Source organism: Diplotaxodon limnothrissa, linkage group LG7 (genome assembly GCF_057381915.1).
Source record: "Diplotaxodon limnothrissa isolate DT_005_m linkage group LG7, D_limnothrissa_male_GT1.1, whole genome shotgun sequence".
Lineage (NCBI taxonomy): Eukaryota > Metazoa > Chordata > Actinopteri > Cichliformes > Cichlidae > Diplotaxodon > Diplotaxodon limnothrissa.
In genome coordinates this window covers 34,723,166-34,739,492 of record NC_140602.1, presented here as the reverse complement: position 1 = coordinate 34,739,492, position 16,327 = coordinate 34,723,166, and the positions used below count along the sequence as shown (strand labels likewise).

Below are 16,327 nucleotides of genomic sequence, written 5' to 3'. Positions count from 1 at the left end.
CTTACACAGTCTATGATACACACAAAACATTAGCTTATGGCAAGACACTCTGCTAGTTGAAGACTTCTGTCAATTAATAATGCTCAGAACAATAAACCACAGAGAAAATGCATCTATATGAACACAAAGAGAACTCAGTGTGAATTACAATAACCTTGAAAAAAGGGGGATAAGTACTATTAATGATTTCTTTGAATGAAAACAGATAAACAGATTTACATCCTTGAATCAGACTGCCCTTTCAGCCAATTCATTCACAATCGCACTACTCCACCTACACTCTCTCCCTCCATCCTTCCCTGCAGGCGTCTAATTGGATTAAATCCTTAGACAGGAATACAGCATGTGTTTGTACTTTCTTTACACTGGTCACCTGCAAGAAGAGCACTGGACTTGCAGTCAAATCTAGTCACACTGCACAAGCACCAAGTAAATGTCCTGTTGAATATGTAAGATTGGAAATTTCAGAATGCTCTATGGGAATCATGCACGTCCACTGGCAGGTCAGCAGCTCGTTAGCCTCTAAACAAATTAAATCTTTCTTCTCTTTGGACGGCTGTCCAGGATGCTGCTGGCACGCTGATTCTCTTCCAGCTCTTTGATTCTCTGACGCAGGGCAAAAATCTCTTTGTTCTTTTCCTCCTGGAAAAACTGCAGCTTCTGAGAAAAACATAAAAAGACATACAACACACTTCTGAAAACACAAAATCACTGCTGACCTATAAAACACGCCCTGTAAATACTAGCTTCTATTCTTCAGATTAATGCCAGGTAAACGAGTTTAAATGAAAAATCTAGTCTGCCATGTGCTTTGCACTGAGTGGCTGCTGAAGCCACTCAGTGATATTTTCATTGCTGTTCATGATTTCATGCCTTTTGAAATTATTTTCTTATTCAATCATTTAAAGCCCAAAATGTAAGAAAACACATAACTGAACGGTTTCCCCCCTAATGAAATAAATTTTGAAATCATAATAATGAAAATTTTGGTTAGCAGTTTTCAACAAAACACACAAAACCCTGTCTGGGATTTATGAGATACCAAAAATAACCCAAGCATTAGACATTTTTTCTGTAACATAAAATGAGCAACCAACTACCCCACTTGAAGGAATGTTGTTGCTAAGTGGCTAAGTACACTCACTGACTAGTTTACAGAGTACATCTACTGGTTATTGCACATATCTGACGTGCCAAACACATGGGAGCACCTCGGTGCATTTTAGCAATGTACACACAGTCAAGATGACTTCCTTAAGTTCAAACCAAGCACCAGAATGACTCAGAAAGGTCATTTAAGTGAATTTGAATATTGGATGGTTATATCTAGTGTGCATTTTCTATATTCAACCAAGGCAGAAGCGCATCTCTGAATGTAGATGGAGGACGGTGACACAAGGTGATACCGCTGCCATCTAAGAACAGGAACCTGTGGCTACAGTTCACAGGGGCTCCCCAAAACTGAGCAATGGAAGATTGGAAAAACGCCTGGTGTGATGAGTATTGCTCATACCAAACTGGTATACCTAATAAAGTGGACAGCTAGTGTTAACCTGAAGGAGGTGTTTGTGACAGTCAGCATCAAGATTAACTGTGGTGCAGTTCATTTATAGCAATGAACCTAAAGTTGCCATTTCACTTCTTGGAGTTTAATTTATGCTTCAAAAATGATCCAGCTGACACTTTCGGGGTAAAGACATGCCCATGTTGAAAGCTGAGTGGTCAAATAAGACTAGAAAAGCAACGTATACAGGCAGTCAGCCTACCATTTAAGTGGGAATTTATGTCTGTTAAAGCATTACAAAGGCTGATAAAGCTTACACAGCATACCGGGAAGCAGCCTGATGACTTAAAACGTGTAGACTAACAAGATAAGATTTCTAGTTAAGACTTAATGGACTTTGCTCTACTCTTAGTTGTAGTTTCTATGAGAAGGATACATCAGTACATCAGTAACAGTTACACACATGGTGTTTACTCACCTGTGCTTTTGGAATACGGTAAATCACACCAAAACACTCAGTTACAGATTGACAACAGTTTAAACAAGGGGGTGTAACAGGTTCTGTGTGGGCTGCTTACCCTTTTAAAGACACTCTGAGGAAGGTTTGGGCCATGTTGCTGCTGCTGCTGCTGTTGGCTCCACTGAGCTGAACTCTGAACTCTGGCTAACTTTGCACCAAACTGCCAAAAACACAGAGCAAAACAATGAGCTTGTAACTGAAACTAGACACTCAAAACCAAAGCAGAGTTTATTCTTATTTCAAAGATTTAGACTCCTGCTCCTGCCTGTGTTCTTAATATTATTCATTAAAATCACACACAATTTAAACCTGATTATTAAACATCATAAATATATTAAAAGCAATGACAGATATTTATGTAGATCTATGTTAATCAAATTAAGTATGATGGTTACAATTTCAATTATGTTATTTTACCTCCATCTGTAACTTGAGTAGCTCGTTCTGACTCTCCTTTTCCTGATCTTTTAGTCTCTTCTTCATGTCCTCTAGATCCAGATCCTTTTTCTCCAGCAGCTTCTTACATTCAGCATCTTTAGCTTCCACTGAATAAAACAAATCACAGGCAGATTTCTCTGATTTTGTCAGTAAAAAACTGATGTAAAGTAAGGAAACTTCAACAGATCTGTTGTTAGCTGTCCGTGTTGTGCAATAGGACTCAAGGACCATAAATTATATAAATAATGTGTCAGTATTCCCTGAAACATTACATAACATCTCCACTCTCACTTATTCTGAGTCTTACAACCCCCTCATGCACTCAATGGAGTGTGCTCCCATTATGCATATAAGAGCTCAAGGCTGTCAAATTGTGAGATAATTTGCTTGATGCTTTGTCTCACTCTGTCTACAGCCATAAAAAGCAATCAATCAACAAAACAAGTGCACGTGTTCACAAAAACATTTTTTAGAATCAACAAAACTAAAGATTTCCTGCAAATCTGAGCAAACTGTAAGTTGTTTGATGCCTTTAACAGTTTCTGCAGAGCTTCCTGATCAGAGTAGCGAGCATGTAGCTAAATAAGAGGGAGAAGCAAACCCTCTGCAGACTTTATTAAAGCTGCACTGAAATGTCTAAATGCACATCATAAAAAGATAGACTATGAAAGGATTTTGCAAGCTGACAATGCTTTTTTTGTGTTGGTGTGTCTGCAGGCAATGCGATTTAGGTATCCCATTTATCAGACAGTGTTTGGAACTCTTCCATCCTACTTGTTCTCATACATTTGTTGTAGCATGTCAGGGTGCAATGGGTTCATTGGACATGAACCAGTGTCTCAGTGCACTGAGCACTCTGTGAGGCCTTACACTGACTAAAATACTCCCTGTGGGCATCCTCCGCCTCCCTGCCACACTGCTGTCTTAGATCCTCTAGCGCCCTCTTGTGTCTCCCTTCTTCTGCTCTCATTTCTCTGACCAGCCGCTGAACTTCAGCTTTTCCAACCTGATAACAGCATACAAAGGCTGAAATTACTGCTGCGCAAAGTTTTAGCACAGGCTCCGACAGGCTCATACCCCTCAGATGTTTTCACTTCTAAAGATTTCCTCTCAACATACTGAAACCGAGTTTGATCGACAGCTCTGTCACTTGCAGGCATATTTTTGTATTTAGATAACATTGACACACTTATCATGATTTATTATTGTTATTATTACAATTAATCATTAAAGTTATAAATTTGGGTAAATCCAAGCATAGCTTCACTTGTTTCATACTTGGCAATAGAGTGCACTACGAAGCATGTGTGACCTGCCCAGGCTTTCTTTGCCTCTAACAACAGCATCAATAAACGCTGTTGTTGAAGGCAAAGAAAGCCCATGGCTCCGAAGAGATGTAAAGAATATTTTAAAAGTTGTTGCAGCAAAATGAAACACTGGTGATCCAAACAATGCAGAAAGAAAACTCATAATCTTGTACAATTTGATTATTATTATTATTATTATTATTATTATTATTATATTTTACCTCTCTGTGCACTCTCAGTGACAGCTTCACTTTATACCTCTTAAACTTTAATCATGATATTTTTGACATCATATGCTACGCATTAAGAAGTAAAAAGTAATTTCATTATTAAATATTCTGTGACAAAATAGGCTGATCAGTTCTCTAACCTGTCTGCTATTAGCTACAACAGCACAAGACCTGAAGCATTATGTTGCACTAAATGGGAAATTTCTTTACACTACTTGGCTCTAAGAAAAGTAATTATTAAAACACTTGTACAAAGCAACCTTTAAATCTGAAACAAACCCAAAGCCTCTGTGAAAACACATTTATGTGCGTTCTGCATCATCTGCCGAACGCTCTATTGCAAATTTCTGGCACCCTGCTGCATTGCTGTTCACGACAAAAAAGAGAAATTGATTTATGACTTTTAGATAACATGGTGCAATCCCAACGAATACAACACCGCAGCAAACTTCTGCTTAGCCAAACACAACAGATTGACAGCCAAACATGTCAACATCATATTGTAACATCTATACTGGATATAATCCAGGAAAAGGCACCTTCCTGCCTCAAGGTGTCTTGCATAGAGGCAGCATCAACTACATCCAACAGCAAGACTGAACAAGACTGCCACATTACATGATCAAAAAAAACCAAAGGAGAAAGTAAAATGTGCAGGTATAATTCTGTGTTTCTCACTTGACCAACTCTAGGAAAAGCTTTGTATCATTTCTATGATAGATGTTCATCAGTTTAACCCTCTCAAGGCAGGCGTTGCCGATTTGCAACAGTTAAGAACTAACAACCGGATTAACCCACATACATATTTTATGAGGTTTTTTTACTCAGAAGTACCACTGCAGGACTTGGTTGTGGATTAGCAACAAAAAGTTTAATTTGAGCCTGAGAGGGTTAAGTTCCTTCACTCATCATAAACAGCTGAACAGGTTCTCAGACGTGCTCAGTCCTGTATGCTGAGGTGCTCTGACGTCACTAATGTCGGTCTTCGTGTTTCTAGCACCACCAAATTTATATAAAGTATTGAAAGTACTGAGCCTAGACTGCTTATGAAACACATGAGCACCACCACATAAACAAGATAAAGAAAGATTCGGCCCAACAAGACATGATTTGCTTGTTAAATTTGTATTTTCAAAACTTTGAAAAGAAAAATCAAACACAGAGAGCATATTGGTGGTAAGACCATCTGTGGCAAACAAAAAGTGTCAACTTACAATGGTCTTTAAACCAAACTCGTTTTCATAACCTGAAAACCTACTCTGGATATGTGTTCAGCATATGTTATTATGGAGATTTAGCTAGGTAGAAACACTCTATGTACCTGATAAACCCTTTAGTTTTGCTTTGTAGCCTAACAGTTTAGGTCTAAGGAGCCAGAGTGATTACAGGAAACACCTGTTGCTTGCTCCTACTTCTGTTCATACCTCTGCTGTTCTCTCATTCTGCTGTTTCAGATCTGCCATATCATTCTTGAGTCTCTCATTCTTCACTGAAACATGAAAAAGATGATATGGAGTCATTTTCAGTTGATTATCACCCTATCAAAAATATATAAAAATATAAAGGTTTTACATATCAAGACATAATAAAAATTATTTAGTCCTTATTTAGTGCACATCGCAGCAAATTCCCCCACAAATCAGACCATGTAATGCTCAGAGAAACCTCAAACAACCCAGACAAGCCTTATTTTCACATTTCAAATGTTAAAGTTCGTGACATACAATCAGAAAAAGACTGAACGAGTATGGCTTGTTTGGAAGGGTTACCAGAACAACCCACATGATTTCTTGAACACTGGTTTTTGGACAGCCAAGACCAAAGTGAAGATGTCTGGCCATGATGTGCAGTGTCACATTTGGAGAGAACTAAACACAGCATCTCAATAGAAACACCTCAGGGTTGATGGTTTGGGCTTCCTCTCCAGCATACAGGACCAAATGTGCAGCCATCTCTGCGACAGCTAAAGTTTATCCAAAACTGGATACTGAAACAAGGCAGTAATCCTAGAAGAAAACAATTACTTCAAGTTCTTGCTACTAAAACTTGTTCTACAAACTGCACAGGGTGCACTTAGTCTTTAACACAACATTTCTGCATTCTGGTTTAGTTCTTAAATAAATAACAACACAATATAATATGTCACTAATATGTCACATGTATATACCTCATTTTAAGACCTGCTAAGAACTATTATATTATTATGTCCTGATATGTAAAACGTTAGAGCTGACAAAGGGTACCTTTTTTTGCTGTATATATGTGTATGTGTGTTTGATATGTTATTAGAGCTACCTCTGAGGTTGCACTGCTCCTGCAGAGTCTGCTGCAGTTTGTTCACTGTGAGAAGAAGGCTATCTTTTTCTGAAAGAGGTTCAGAAACAAAGTCTACTTTCATGCTCCAAATACATATATAAAACAGAAATAAATTTAATAATTTACAGAAAAAATCCCCAAATATTTAAAATGTTTTTCTTCTGTAAAGTGAATCGCTACCAAATCCGGCTTGTTATTAATATCTGCCAGATGGTATTTTTCTATGACATATGTGGAATTACAATGCTGGATACTGATATGAAATGTGGCTAAAATGTCAAATAATGAGATCAACAAGTTATAACATCTCACTTCATAAAGAGGATGAACCCAGGGCCTTCACCAAGGCCAGTATAAGCTGAATAACGATTATTTTTATATATGAATCATACAGCACTACTCCAGTAGGGCCCGATGAATGCAAAACCACCAGCAGAGGGAGATGTTATTAAACTGAATGATAGGTTTTGAGTTTTAACACTCACCCTCAATTAGGCTCTTCTCCTTGGTCTGGTAAAACTTCACCAGTCTATTAGCATCCTCCAACATGATCTCCAACATGCTGTTTCTGCCATTAACTTCAGTTATGTTCTGTTTAATAAAGATCCAGAGAAAATACTTTATTCCATAAAGACACATATGCACATATATAATAAAACACAAACAGTCTCAGGTTTATTATAAAGTAAAATCCACATTTATTACAAATGTATGATGTATGTTCATTAGGATTAAGTTTATTTACAGTCTAATCCCTCTTTTACTTACTAGGTTTCCTTCTTATGTTTAAGTGACTACGAGCAATAAAAAAAACAACACAAGAAAAAAAGATAGCTGACATTAATAAAAACATTTGAAAGCCTTCCTGTAAAAGTTCATAGATAAACTCCTAGTCTAACAAAGAGGCAGAAAGTAAAAAAATGAGAAAGTAAATAGCAGATGAAGTTAGCCTATTAGCAAGTTAGCTGGCTAATAGGGCAATGTAAATTACTTTACCTGTTCTAGTTGACAAAACTCCTCCAGAAATTTCTCAAGATTAACGCAGTTTAACTTTGTCATATTTTAAGCCCGAGAGCAAGTCAGTATAGTATTGTCTTTATTATCTTCCTCATAAGTGATGTTAACATGATGCTAACAAAGACCCCAGCTCGTTTGGGCATACAGCTAGCTTACTAGCAGTGAAGCGGTTTCTCTGCAGTGCTATGATGATTTAATATTTAGTAAAATAAATAAATAAAAATCTGCAGTTTATATAAATTTCACATAAATTATTACCTTTAAGAGAAAAAAATGTATATGGTGACAGTTGTTACCATGTTCTATTTTTTTTATTATTGTAAATAAAAAAATATATATTGTGACTTGTCCCCAATTTAGAATTTTTTTGATATTTTATGATTTTGACTTACTCAGAAGTAACCCAAAAATCAAGATACTTAGTAGATTGTGGGTTTTTACCAATGGCTGTAGAGTCACTGGCTTTTACATAACGCAGAAAAACAAAACACATTTTAGTTTATTAAGACACATAAAGTCAAAATCTGATTTTTTATTTCATTTATTTGACAATATTTTTAGATTATTGCAATAACCATACAAATTAACACTGTTCATATACCTTTAGCTTTTACATTGCATCAAATGCATATAAGCCAACCAGAAATAAAAAACAAAACAAAACAAAACAAAAAAAACAGCAAAAGAATCCATGCACTATAAACACAAATACTCACTAAGCAAAATAATTTCAGTTCATATCGTTTTGGCTTTAGTTCTCAAAACTTTTCACAGTTTTTAAGAACACAATATGTGATAATATTAATATTAAATTAGCATCTTACATTGATCTCCTGTTTATCCTGTCACACATAAATCATGCTTTATTATTCTTTTTTTAGGAATCAATATGTTGACATACACTGAGCATTCTGAAAAGCACAGAACTGAATGCATTGAGTTTGCATTGAGGCAAAGTTGATCTGACAGATAAAAAAAATGTCATTCAAAAGAAAATCAAAAAGAAGGTTATTTATTTGTTTCTTTTCAAATATTGTCTTTTCATATGTACAATATGCACAAGGACGTGGTGCCTTTAACATTAATGCTGATTAAAATGTGAATCTGTAGCATAGAAGGTGTTGCTCGTTTAAATATTGCAGGGAATTGTGCACCTGCAATCCATTTTTGTCCTTGTTTGGCTTACAGCACCAAATGACAAAACATTAGCAAAGATTTAAACAAAGAGGACCACCAGGGATGAAAGGAAATTAATTTTTTTACTAAATCTTATAAATGCAAATAAAATAAATACATGTATACTGGAAGGTGCACTTCATAAGCAATCAATATTTACTCTTTTACTGGTTAATACGGCTTTAACAAAGGTGGTTAGTTAAGTTGTTGCAGACCTGGTTTTCGACTGCAGCAGTTTTCAGCTCGAGCGTTCCCTTTTAATGCTTCCCTTTTCTACAATCAGAGTAAAACACATTTTTATTCAGTTCCTTTACAAAACTCTGCCAAAGGATGCAGTCAACATTCAACCTCCAGATTTTTAATTTGCACACTTCGACACTGAATTACGGTGTGATACTTCCCAGAAGGTTAGCGGTCAGGTAGCCGTCTGGTGTCGGCATGTTCTTTGGAATTATCAGATGTGAGGCTGGAGCTGAATTTGGTGACAGTAAGAGACTGTTCTGTCTATCAACACCTTCGACCACAGTGTAGACAGGAGCAGGGATTGGTGGGGGCGAGGTGGTGTTTGATTCATAGGGAGGTGACGGAAATGTTTTACAGGGTTCAGTCAGGTCCCCTGTGGATAATTCTGGGCTTGTTTTTCCTGCATTGAGCTCTGAAGTGTAGTCTCTGTGATCTGCATTCATCACGAGGAGCTGAAACTCTTTCTTCTCTTTCTCTACCACAATTTCGTCCTCCTTCTCTTTACTAGGCATTTTCTCCCCCTCTGTCTGTTCCTCAGGTAAGAGCAACACCTTGCCCGATGACCTCACCTCACTCACCTGGGTGTACAAAGTGTCTCTGTCTGTTACGAATGAAGGAAGCTCCCCAGAGTTGCAGCTTTGGATGGGAGAGCTTGGCTCGGAGGTTGCTGCACATAATGTCTCCTGACTGAGGGCAAGATTTGGGAACAGAGGAAGGAAAGGTGATGGTTCTGGGTCGCATGGGAGATCTGGATCGCAGCAGCTTGCATGACCTGAATCGTCATCTCTGAAGACAAGTGATAGTGGGGAGCAGTTAGAAGTCAGGTGGTGGTTCATGAGACAGTCAGTGTCCAGTTCTGTCACTCTGTCGCTTTGCTCTTCAATGTCCAGATCGATAAATTCCATCCAGGGGTCGGAGTTGTAGAGCTCCGGCCTCAAATCAGGAGGACCACCCAGGATTGATGTCAATTCCCTAAGCTTCCCACTCTGTGAGAAAGAAAATATACCAATGCACTTAGAGGCCATCATTGCAATTTAAGTCTTGTTTTTAACCTGTAGACTGTACTCTAGTGTATAGTCATTCGAATATATAAATATATATATATATATATATATATATATATACATATATATATATATGTGTGTGTATATTATATATATATATATATATATATATGTGTGTGTGTGTGTGTGTGTGTGTGTGTGTGTGTGTGTGTGTGTATATATATATATATATATATATATGTGTATATATATATATATATATATGTATATATAGTTTTGTAATTAAGATAATCAAGTTATTTTAAGTGTCACAACTTTGGATAAGCACCTTGAGAAGTTCAGAGTCAATTCCTTTAATTTTGGGTCCAGGAACAGGAGGCAAAAGGATAACCATCCACCTTGGGGAATAAATAAAAAAAGAATACTAAATTCCACACAGTGCATGGAAGAAATTAGAAAACAGTAAACACAATTGACGTCTGAGCCTGTGGTAGATTTTCAAAGTTAAGCAGCCAAAACTGTTTCAGCTTAGCATAAAAGCCTAATAAATCTAAAATGCTTACTTTTCTTGCTGTGATATGATAACCAACATCAGGATTCCCACTAAACACAAGGCACCAAAGATGAGCAAAGCCACCACGGGGAATCTTGAAACTGATGAAAACAATGGACACACACACACAAAAAAAAAATCACATTAAACTTCACATAAAACGTGAAATAGTACTCAAATGTTAATTCATGACAAATATAAGATGATCTAAAACTGAAAAGTCTTTACAACACCGTTTACACCCGGTTCAAACACTGAGTCAAACAGTGAGTTTACCTTTCGATGGGATGTGAATGAAGACAGATTTGCTGAATTCTCCAAACTCTTTCCCACTGAGCATTTTGCACCGAACCCGGATCTCATGATTGATGTTAGTTTGAAGCCCGTAAAGGGAGCACCTTGTACTCAAAACAGGGTCAGCCTGTGGTGAAAAAAATAAGGTTTCAAAGTCTGACATTTAGGTTTCCTTTGACAACAATAAAAAGATTATTACCAAAATCAGCCAGTGTGCATGCTCCCCAAAAACCTTTTGAAAATGCATCAGAGCTCGATGGGTTAAAAACAACCCCCAAAACAAATCATGCTGGATATCTGTACTGATATGTACCGGGATAAGGTGCTAGGAATGAAAGGATGCCACATAATTTGATGGAAATGAAAATGATCAACCTACAGAGGGCCGAATTCAAAGACACATCAAAATCAAAGCAGGCAAGTCCATTTTGCCAAAATTCAACTGCAGCAACTCAAAATGATACCAGGTAGTTTGTATGGCCTCCATGTGGTTGTATGCATGACTGACACCATCATCATAACGAGATGATGGATGGTGTCCTGGGGGATCTTATCCCATATCTGGGAGTCACTGAGCTCGAAGGTGCAACCTGACAGTGTCAGATTGACCAAAACATAACTATTGGATTTAGGTCAGGCGAATTTCGGGGCCAGTCAGCGGTATCAATGTCAGACCCACAGGCTACCCTCGTGACATTTCTGATTGTTTGGTTAGAGACATTCACACCAGTAGCCTGTTGGAGTGCATTTTGTACCTCGGCAGTGCTCATCTTGTATTGATGGCCATTGCCAGAGGTTGGACTACTTGTGCAACCTCTTTAGGGTCCAGGTATTGCCGCATGCTAACAATAGTGACACTGACCCTAGCCAAATGCAAAAAACCCCCACAATTGCAAGCAAAAAAACCAAAAACCAAAAAAATAGGAGGTAAAAATGTTAGCAGCCTCCACCAGTAAAACAATTCCTGTTATTGGGGTTGTCTCATTGTTGCCCCTCTAGTGCATCTGTTGTTAATTTTAATAACACCAAAGCACCTGAAACTGATTAACAACCCTTCTGCTATTTAACTGACCAGATAAATACCCCAGAAGTTTGAAGTGCTACTTTAATTTTTTTGAGCTGTGTATTAGATTCATGACACACCCACCATTTCCCACACCCTGGAGCTGTTGTCACGGTGCTGAACTTCATACTGCAGCTTCATCCACCCTGTCTCCACACCTGAAGATGGAGGAGGCTTCCAGCTCAACAGTATGTCATAGTGGATGCCAGTCAAACTCACATTCAGCAGCATCCAGTTCAGGCTGACAGGAGGATCCGGTTGCACTGCGGAACAGAAGGTCACTTTAGAGCACTTTTTCATCAGTAAGGGGGCTGGTGTCAGGAAGTCTTCCACTGGACTGAACTAATTAATTTGTTGAGTAATAACAGACGGATCCTTACATCACTGTCCTCGACTGTCTCTTTCACTGCCTACATGAAAGCAAGCAAAGACCAGGACATTGCAAATGATTGCTGAACTTGTTTTTACAAAGCAAATGGAATACATGCACTGCTGTAATCGCCTCTTCTTGGAATTTGGCTGCAAGTCATCCTGAAGCAAGATTTCAAAACCTGACATCAAGCCTTTAGTCACATTCGGCCCGAGAGAATTAGTGAAGTCAGCCACTGATGGCTTGGCTCGCCGTCAATGTTCAGATTTAATCATGTTGAAACAGGAAAAGTTTTTCCCAAACAGTTGGCACAAAGTTGTAAGCACATTGTTGTAGATATTTCTATGAAAAATAGGCTTAGACTAAACAATAAAAAAAGGGGTGGGGGGGGGGGGGGGGGGGGGGGGGAGAAAAAATGTTATGAAACTATCAGTAGATGAAAGTCATGTGTGCTCTGTGCTCTATAAAGATCCTAACTAAGCGTTTTCACAACAGTAAGTGAAAAACTTTGAGCTGCACGAGGCGTTAGAGGAAAAGCTGGAAGATATGTCTCTGCTCTATTTTTTAAATGTTCCATTTATTGGCCTTTGCAAACGTCAATACAGATAAGTCCTTCATAAATAAACCTTTAAAGCAGACACAAAGAGAGAAGAGGTGAGAGATATGCCGCCTGGCGGGGTGACGACAATAAACCAAACCTTTCAGGCTGACGGGTGAAAAACTGCATCCCCAGTTTTTCTTTTTGAGGAATACTGGATGTGTAACAATTTAGGAGTCGAGGATAACGTAAAGTAACAGATTATCAGAAATGTAGCAAGGCCCTGACCATGTAAGCGAGTCTCATATACATGCAAGAGCATTTTATAATCAATTCTGCAGGACACTAGAAATCACTGTAGCTCTGTTAAACCTGTTCTGCAGCTCCTATGAAGCCTGAAAAATATGCAAATGCTAAGACTCATGGGAGATGTTATCCATAATTGCACAGGCAATCATAGGAGGGATGACCTGAACTTTGGCCATAACCCTTTATGTTAACCAAAAATTCCCTTTTTGAAGTTTTCTCTAGCGAATTATAAGAAAAAGATCAAACAGAAACAAAATTTTGTAACAAAGATCAAAAGTATTGTTCACCCCTGAAAATGTCATATAACCACCTCGCGTACTTGTGATGCTGTGACAGTTAAAAGTGGTGACAGTGTAACATGCGAAAACTTTACAACTGTATCTTTTTATTAGTCTTTTCTAACATAATAATTTCAGTGTGTGTAAAGAGGCAGTGAACTCACCAATGTCATTAACAAGGAAACCCTTCTCATCATAGAGGATGGTCTCATCCCTGGAACGGAGCTGGACGTTGTAATATGTCCAGATCGAGGTGTGGTTCTGATCGAAAAAGCACTCGTTTGGCGTCTCGTTGCTGTAGTGAGGACATTCACTCCAATTTTTAGAAGACAGATGAGGGGGTCTGAATGGTGGGGGACAGGATCAGCGCATTAGTCAGTTACAGTAAGAAATCCATGAGCAGTGCAAGGTCACGAACAAAGGGTTGTTCCCATGTATGCATGAAATGCGATTTCATGGTAATCTGCAGATAAGATTATGACCTACCCTGCTAATAAATGGCATTTTGTTCTGAGGGGAATTATAGATAATAATGAAAAGAGGCAGTATGATTAACTAATCTTTTAAATATTCTGTTTGAGTTTTGAGGAATAAACAACTGTATTATATGAACTCATCAAGTATGACATGTATGTAAAATTAAAGCAATTTATCTAGTTTTTCCTAGTTTCACAATCAAGCAACAGCTGATAACACATAAAATACAGCCAAAGGATTCATGGGTCATGAAGGTAGTGCAGGTCGGCCTGGTGACAGTCTGGAGCTGGATTGGAACTGGGATTTTCATTATTCCTCTTTTATCTTTTTATTGCATTTGCTGACAATTAGAAAATTTACTTTGCCTGTGTGAAAACGTGTGTACTTAAAAAGAGTATTTAAGGCAATAAAGCGTAAACTGCCCGAAGTTAGGCGTGTTAAACGTTACAATATAAGCTGGACTTTGCTTTGTCAACAGAGTGAATGTCTGCACCATAAGTTTAAATTTTACGCATTGGAGGTATAAACCCAGTGGCCCTGATTGACCTAAGCAGCTAAATGATGGTTTATCTACACATAAAGTGTTTCTATTGTGTTTTTGCTCACTTAACAGGCTAAAAATACTTCTATTCTAATACTTTAAAATCATTTCAAAGGCTGCAAACAACTGGCGTTTTCCTCACACTACATATGTGTAGAAACTAGAGATGGACCGATCCGATATTACGTATCGGTATCGGTCCGATACTGACCTAAATTACTGGATCGGATATCGGAGAAAAATAAAAAATGTAATCCGATCCATTAAATATCACGAAAGCACCTCACAAAACTTGCAACACGCCGTAACTCACCTCAGAACGTATGCATCACGTGATAGAGCAGCTGTGGCATGCGGGACCTGTCGGTGGTCTGGATAGCATTTGGAGCTTCGCTAGCAACCTGGCATTTCATCTCCGACAAAGTTATCCCCGAGAGAAGTAAAGCAAGTGTGTAAGTCCATCTCTGAATGTTTGTAAAGCATTCCCACGTTAAGCTTAACGAGCGACTGCCTCTCGCTCTCCGGCTGCTACTTCAATCGTGAAACTGATCAGCTGATCGGCTTTTCTGTCGTGAGTCTCTCTTGTTTGTTTTTGGTCCACTTTGCGCCAGAAAGAGCAAACCAGCGGCTGAACAACAGCAGCACGTTTAAGCTTGATAAGCTGTTGTTACAATTTATTTAATATTACTTTCTACACCAGGATCTTTTTCTACGTAGCTGACGGCTGGTAACTGTGCAGGGGCGGATCTAGCAAAGTTTAGCCAGGGGGGCCGATAGGGCATTAACTGGGAAAAGGGGGCACAAAGACATACTTTTCTTTCTTATTCTCATTTAAAATGTCTAGCTTTTAATAAATAATTATCTGACACCCAAAGTTTTAATTTGATGTAAAATGAATAGAAGTCAATTACTGTATATAGTGACTATTAAGTCTAATATATATACCCTAGTAAGCTATAGTACATTTTCCTTTGGGAAGGTACCATCTGTGCAGTCTGCAATTTTGTTGAAGAAAGATGTTGAATCTATTTAATATTTCTTGAAAAATAATTGATTTCTGTGCATTTTTTTTCACACTGCATCAAATTAAGGTTGATTACGTTGATTAAGCATCATGAGGTGGAGCGTGAGGGGTGGTTCCCTATTTTTTAATTTATTTATTTTTGTTGTTGCTGGGAGTTGGAACCCTATTAGTTAGGTTGCTTAATATTTACGCTAAGTACTCTTTAAAATACCAGAATAGGGAGGATGGTGTAGGTCTAAGTTTATTAGATTGATCAGTATTGCTGAACTATGAAATATTTTTTTTGTATACAGGTATAACGGAATAGCTTTAGTGTAGTTGTTGTTTTAAACTTGAGTATGAACTTGCAGACTTGCAAAATGCAGCAAGATATTTTAAAAAACAGTTTTGTTGATTAAAAAACACTATATCGGATTCATATCGGTATCGGCAGATATCCAAATTTATGATATCGGTATCGGTATCGGACATAAAAAAGTGGTATCGTGCCATCTCTAGTAGAAACTCTTTAAAGCTGTGCTTAAGAACCTGCAGATGTGCGAATGCCTGTACAAAACAGGCACCTATGACCCATGTTTTTCTTCTTTTTTCCCCTTCCTAATCTTTCCCAAAAAAGCACTCTGGTAGTGATGAGAGATATTTTCTTCTTACACATTTATAAAGTAGAATAAGCGGAGAGCTCTGAGATCAGAGAGATTCTGGAAAGGGCCAACATTCCATCTGCAACGGAAAGTCATCATGTCTGGGGAAGCACAGCCAGTGAGGTGTGGACGTCTCTCAGAGAGAACTGAAGGAAACAGGGAGAGAGGAACAGAGGGGAAGATTACGCATAATTATCTTTAATACAGCAAATATCTACTTCTCTTTTCTTTTCCTTGTTGCAAGTGTTATAAAATCTTGTTGCTTTTGAGGATTGCAAAGATACACTTCAGTGACAAGCTAATAATGGTAATCTAACTCCACTGAGGAGCGCAGCCACAAGGCGAGTATCAGCAGTTTCCTGGAAGTCATTTTATTGCTCTTTAAGAGAAAGCAGCAGCTGGAGAGTTCAGTGCCACGACGCTCACGGAACAAGCTATTTGCTTTTGCCTTACCTAGAAACACAGTTACACAGAAAGAACCTCC

At 38.1% G+C, this 16,327-nt stretch overlaps 2 protein-coding genes across 3 annotated transcripts in view; both read right to left on the bottom strand.

Moving 5' to 3' along the window:
* Positions 1–531: 531 nt before the first annotated feature.
* On the bottom strand, positions 532–7,374 carry ccdc152 (coiled-coil domain containing 152). The gene is made up of 8 exons (XM_085357983.1): positions 7,312–7,374; positions 6,801–6,906; positions 6,295–6,363; positions 5,424–5,488; positions 3,333–3,468; positions 2,442–2,569; positions 2,083–2,184; positions 532–660 (listed from the first exon to the last, which is right to left on the bottom strand). Exons 1-8 carry the CDS (start codon positions 7,372–7,374, stop codon positions 532–534), a joined length of 798 nt encoding a protein of 265 aa, XP_085214109.1.
* A 794-nt stretch (positions 7,375–8,168) lies between these two features.
* LOC146628654 (growth hormone receptor-like) overlaps positions 8,169–16,327 on the bottom strand; it is a 32,053-nt gene continuing 23,894 nt past the window's right edge. For both annotated transcript variants that reach the window (XM_085359628.1, XM_085359630.1), the window contains exons 3-9: positions 15,854–15,989; positions 13,325–13,503; positions 11,750–11,928; positions 10,585–10,729; positions 10,319–10,409; positions 10,084–10,153; positions 8,169–9,737 (exon numbers count right to left, since the gene is read on the bottom strand). In XM_085359628.1, coding sequence (XP_085215754.1) covers positions 8,892–9,737; positions 10,084–10,153; positions 10,319–10,409; positions 10,585–10,729; positions 11,750–11,928; positions 13,325–13,503; positions 15,854–15,989 — 1,646 coding nt within the window. In that variant the 3' untranslated portion in view covers positions 8,169–8,891. The remainder of the gene's footprint in view (positions 9,738–10,083; positions 10,154–10,318; positions 10,410–10,584; positions 10,730–11,749; positions 11,929–13,324; positions 13,504–15,853; positions 15,990–16,327) is intronic.